Source organism: Bidens hawaiensis, unplaced genomic scaffold, assembly GCF_021521415.1.
Source record: "Bidens hawaiensis isolate Kalapana, Puna unplaced genomic scaffold, B.hawaiensis_p1.1 tig00002839_1, whole genome shotgun sequence".
NCBI classification, from domain to species: Eukaryota; Viridiplantae; Streptophyta; class Magnoliopsida; order Asterales; family Asteraceae; genus Bidens; species Bidens hawaiensis.
This window is the reverse complement of record NW_027491153.1, coordinates 1,516,006-1,521,965: the sequence shown is the minus strand read 5'-3', so window position 1 is coordinate 1,521,965 and position 5,960 is coordinate 1,516,006. Positions and strand designations below refer to the sequence as shown.

The window sequence follows — 5,960 nt, the reverse complement described above, 5'->3', positions numbered from 1 at the left end:
ACCTAAAACAAAATCATCAGTACCTAAAACAGGTTTGATATTAGATATATAACACAATGTATATAAACTAACATACAATATAATAATATATAACGATATATAAACATTCAAAATATAATAACATATAATGCTATATAAACATTCATAAACATCCACAAAAAGAAGTACACCAAACCATTGTCTACATAATCAACTAATAGAAACAAACGATTCATTGTCTTATCAACCACATTAAACCATTAGATATTAACATTACTTGAACAGGATGACCTTGAAAACTTCCGTCCAAAACAAAACCATGCACCTTAACCACCTGAAAAATATAAACAAACCATGGAACGCTATTAAGTATTAAACCAAAAAGTTAATGTATATTATAATGAATGGATGATATCTACAATATGTAGCTACTATGTTGAGGTCAAAAGAAAATAAAAAATTTTTATAACCTAAGTTTATAACCAGAAACAAAAAAAAAATTAATCAATTTGGTAATTACAAATCAAAGTATATTGAAAATATAATATTAGAGAGACAGGCATATTAAAAGTAATCACTAATACCAAATAATTAAAATTCTAATACCGTTAATACAATCTTCATGCTAACACAAACTAAATATAAAAATAAATGTATAATCTAAAAGATAATATAAACATGTGGATTTTAAGTTTACCAAAAATGAACTTACATCACAACCCACCAAAAACCGCAAACTGTCATAACAACCTGACAAAACAAAAAACAAACTGTTATAGGTGTGTATTGTACTTTTTTAGAAGCCTATGTATATGAATTAAACTACTAACATAAAGGAAAAAAGCAAAGTAAAAAATAAAGTCAAAAATTATATTTATCAAAAATCTACATATGTGATCTAATTTACCTTAAACATCTGAAGAAGAACCAAAATAGCTTTGAAGATCATCAAAATCGGATTCATAATTTTGACAATCTAACAGCCATTTAACCTTCTCAGCCACCTCATTCTCCAAATACAAATGTGCTCTTGCTTTAAAAACGTTGGAAAGCTTCAAGAAATCTAAATCTCTTAAAAGAAAAATGTCATTCGATTGCAATATGGACTTCGGATTAACAGTCTTTTTTTGCTGACCATTCACATATTTGATAACAATATTATTTTGCATAGGATAATAAAACCACTCCCTAACAATGACAAAAGGAAGTAGTTCTTGTTAATGCTGTAAAATCTCTTCATTTAGAACATTCAATAGTTCTCTCTCTTCGTCGTTAATAACTTGTTTACTGTTTCCGTATCCTATTATTTGGTACTTAAACGGAATGCTAAACGACAGAACCGATTCGATAGAGGGCTTATGGATTGTAGACAGATCACTAATAATAAACTGATAATTATTGGTTTCGGATGAAAATTTCCAAGAAACAATTGTTGTCATTGTTGAAAATGATGGAAGAGATGATAGAAGAGATGAAGATTTCTAAAAAACTGATTATTGTATAAGTTATGGTTATTGTTATTATCTTCCAAAGAGTCTTTATTTAATTAATAATAAAAATGACGGTTTATTGAATCCATAAAACTCATGATTATCCCTATATTCAAGAAACTATTGATGAACATTTAACCTATTCTCCTATTTATTAAATGTAGTAAATTGATAAGATATAAATGTATATAACATATATTTCGGATATATATATATATATATATATATATATATATATATATATAAATCAGTATAATATTAACCTATAAATAAAAGTCTATAAACTTAAATTTCAAAAACATGAAAGATATACTACAAAAACCATAAACAACTAAACAAAAGTGAACATACAAACATGTACCTATAGTCAAACAAAACATTAAAATAATACAATCTTTTTATTAAAAAACCTTAAACATATTTAAAAAGATACAAACATAAACAAAAAATATTGTCAAAAAATTCATACAAGGTTTCCAAATATTTCCTTATACACAACATTTTTGGTTTCACTAATCAATTTGGATTCCTTATCTAATAAAACAATCTTAATACCTTCGCGAGTCTTCACTCTAGACAAAGCAACATAAAGCTGGCCATGGGTAAAAACCGGGTCTTTTAAATACAATCCAACACGTGATAAAGATTGTCCTTGACTTTTATTAATAGTCATTGCAAAACAAACCGATATAGGAAACTGTCTCCTTTTTAACTTGAAGGGAAGCTTCTTATCAGGCGGTGTAAGACTTATTCTGCTGAGTAAAGTACGAAATCCAATATTATTACCAGAAACAACCTTAGCTTCAATGACGCGTTTACCCAAACTAACAACTTGTATTCGAGTTCCATTGCACAACCCTTTTTCCTGATTAATATTCCGTAGTAACATAATAGGAACTCCAACCTTAAGTAACAAACGATGGTTTGGCATTCCGGACATCTTTATACCATTAAGAAAATCAGGAGAGTACAACGCGGGATCAAAATCCTCAGATACACTTTCAACCTCGTCGATGCTGTCTGAACTTAAGTACTCCATTTCTTGACCAAGAAAATATGCTAAAATACGATCATTAATCTCTTGAACCACATCATTTAATGGAGCAAGCAAAGCCCGTTCTTGAAAGTAGGTAAGATCATTAAACATATCTAACATAGAAGGATAAACAAAGTCTATAAAATCAGACATAGGATCAAGGGAATCTTTTATTAGAAGATCCTCTGGAATTGTTATAGTTGCTTCACCATCATTAGGACCACCAAGATTACCTTGACCAATATCCAACAACCAATCAGAAAATTGTTTAATCTCTAAAGTATTTGACATTTGAGAACCAACGGTCAACCTCATGTTCTTAGTTAGTTTCAAAACCTTACAATTTGACCATATGTAAGAAGAACTAATTGTGGCGTTCACACAATCGTTTCTTGTTCCATTCTGTACAATAGGTAAAATCTGTCTGAAATCACCACCAAGAACAACTACATTACCTCCAAACAATGATCCAGAAGTGTTGCCCAAATCAACGTTCATAACATCTTTTTGGGTTCTGTCCAATGCTTCGAATGCATGTTTATGAATCATGGGAGCTTCATCCCAAATAATTAATGATGTTTTTTTCAATAACTCAGAAACATCTGTATTACCCTTAACCTGAAAATGTTGAATATGTCAACATTATATTCATTAAAATAATTTAAAAACATACATTTAAATATGAAATAATCTATACTTAATAAAATTTATAATAGTTACCTGACATTGGGAGTCCTCGGTAAGATTGATTGGAATAAGGAATCTGGAATGAGCCGTTCTACCGCCTTCTAATAACAAAGATGCTATTCCACTTGAAGCAACATTAAGAACAACTTCTCCCTTTGACCGAATTGAGGCAGATAAGGTTTTCCATAAGTATGTTTTGCCGGTACCGCCGTAACCATACACGAAAAAAACACCACCTTTTTTACGTTTCACGGAGTTGAATATTTCGTTGTAAACGCTTTTTTGTTCATCAGTTAGAGATGTGTACAAAATCTTAAAATCATTTGACAAAGAATCCTTATCATAAGAAAATTCTTCCATCATAAGAGGATTCATTGACGTAGAAACAGATTCCTGATCTGGAAAAGGCATGTGTGAAAACCTACGTAGAGATGAATTGTTGGATACCAAAAAATCCTCAATCTGAAATAATGCCAAGTTCTTTAATTGATCGTCACTAAGAGACAGACCTGAAAAAAAAATCTACCTTAAACCAAACTAAAAAAAGACAAGTTCACACATATAACAAAACTAACCTGGATTCTTGTGTTTCTTTTGTTAATGATAAAGAATCCCATCGACTAAAAATTACCATGTATTATCCCAGACGTAATCAGGTCTTGATAAGGACGATGTTATAAGCATTGTTGCAAACAGATTTCTTAAATAATATCCGTTTGCGGTATGGCTTGCTTCCTCAATTGCTTCTATGTACTCCTTATCATCGTCTAAAAGCCCTCTTCTATAACATGCATCTCTAAAAGGCAATACCATCTACTGTTCGAATATCTTCAAAACATTTCGGTCCTTTAACATTGTTTAAAAATATTCTTAAGTAGTATGCCTCGTCAAATGATGCGGGAACGGCATGAATTCTACCAATAGCAAACCCACTTTGCCTTTCTACCCATTTTGGTGGTGATGTTTTTTTCCATACAAACTGTGTTGGAAACTCAGCATATGATAGCCTCCATGTATGCTCGTAGTTTCTATTTGCTTCCATCCAACCAGTAAACATTGAAACTGAATTGGAAGTCTTGGTAAGAACATCGTCAATATCTTCCTCAGGGCCATAAATTATCTGTTGTTGACCAGGTAAATGAAAAGGAAGTCTCGTAACAGCCGGGACCCTGTAATGAACATCAAAAGCAAATATCCTCCAAGCAGCCTCACATGCAGAAAGATATCTACAATCGTAAAAAGCTTTAATCTCATCTACTTGAGGATCTTCATTGTCGGCGGTGTTATTTTGGACAATGGAAATTGTAGCTCGATCTGGACCCTTATTTATATATTTAAACAAATACTTTATTGATCCTTCTTGATTGCACCACTCGACATTTATATGTGCTTGATACTTTCATAAAAGAATTTTGTTGTAAGGCACAACACTTCTATTATCTAGATTTATACCTTTCTTAACGACGTAACGCCCATTGTCTCTTCTTTTATAAAGCGGAAAACCGTTGGAATCTATACTTGTCTCATTTTGAAATCGTTTTGGGAAATTTTTTGAATATTCTCTATCAATCATGCAGCTACAGCTCGGATTAGCCTCACCACAAGGACCATGAAGCATATGATCTGACACGAGCTGGTATAGGTCTGGTTCAGTGACCTTGTCAGGAATTTCACTTGAAATAAAATTATCTATATGGGACGGATTGTGAATTTTATTCTCTGGAGCAATGAATAGGCAAATATGGGCATGAGGCAGACCGCGTTTCTGAAACTCAATTGTGTAAACGGCTGCATTTGGAATCAAACAAATAAATTAGCAAAAATTAAATAAATTAAATATCTTTAACAAACAGTAAAAAAATATTAAAAACAAATATTAGATAGGGAACCGAACCTGCTTTAATTTTTCCAAACAAAGCCTTATCCTTCAACAACTTAATCATTGAATCAAGCTTCATTTTGAATATCCGACATAGTATATCTGGCCCGTCTTCAGAATTTAAATTGGTATCCTTTAAAAAACGTTTTACTTCTGGCCAACCCGGATTGCACGTAATGGTTAAGAAAAAATCCGGATAACCGTACCATCTACAAAGACACATAGCGTCCAAGTAATTTTGCATCGTATATCTACTTCCACCAGTAAAAGATGACGGAAGGATTACACGCTGCCCAGATGTTGAAGCATCTGAATTTCCTGCCGTCTTAAGGTTTCGAAGGCTTTCATAGGTGTCAGACCTAAGTTCACTCTGTTTTCCACGTATAAAATACAACCTTTGACTCTGAACCATGGTATATTCGTCAACCAAAAGCTGCTGAAAAAGCCTTCGTCCATTTAAGGGTAGTGAGAATTAGTTAGGCCTGTCTTGTAACCTATATGCAAAGAACTCTCGCATAGTGCACTTCTTACGGGCAGCCGTTGATGAAGGATCGACATTCCTCTGAGGAATGTCTACTTTATAACCATCCTCACCAAAAGGATAAAGCAAAGGAAATTGTAGAGGACTATAAGAAGGATGAAGTTCACTAATTCGTCGAAGACCACCAGACCTAGAGTTAACTATAATATCTCTTTTGTCCATTGCATCACCAAAATCTCCAACGATAAGAGCGGCAACCTCAGAGGCAGTTGGTAAGTTATAAGTCCTACCATCGTATTTCCTTGTTCCGACAATGCGGAGCTTCAAATCAGTCTGAGGATTTTCTTTAAAAGTATCACGTACCATACGATATGCCTGAACCAATGGATTTTGTGAGTCTAACATTTC

The 5,960-nt window shown here is 32.6% G+C and overlaps 1 protein-coding gene across 1 annotated transcript; it reads right to left on the bottom strand.

Annotated features, from left to right (window-relative positions):
- Positions 1 to 3,988: 3,988 nt before the first annotated feature.
- On the bottom strand, positions 3,989 to 5,483 carry LOC143621318 (uncharacterized). Its single transcript, XM_077092777.1, has 3 exons — positions 5,087 to 5,483; positions 4,645 to 4,980; positions 3,989 to 4,506 (listed from the first exon to the last, which is right to left on the bottom strand). Exons 1-3 carry the CDS (start codon positions 5,481 to 5,483, stop codon positions 3,989 to 3,991), a joined length of 1,251 nt encoding a protein of 416 aa, XP_076948892.1.
- Positions 5,484 to 5,960: the final 477 nt, after the last annotated feature.

What these genes read in the sequence shown, in the direction of transcription:
- LOC143621318 (XM_077092777.1), bottom strand. Translation starts at nt 5,483, where the DNA reads ATGGTTCAGAGTCAAAGGTTGTATTTTATACGTGGAAAACAGAGTGAA. An exon ending in GTTTGGAAAAATTAAAGCAG is followed by an intron (nt 4,981 to 5,086) that starts GTTCGGTTCCCT and finishes TTCCAAATGCAG; the next exon opens with CCGTTTACACAATTGAGTTT. An exon ending in GCGTTACGTCGTTAAGAAAG is followed by an intron (nt 4,507 to 4,644) that starts GTATAAATCTAG and finishes ATAAGGGTCCAG; the next exon opens with ATCGAGCTACAATTTCCATT.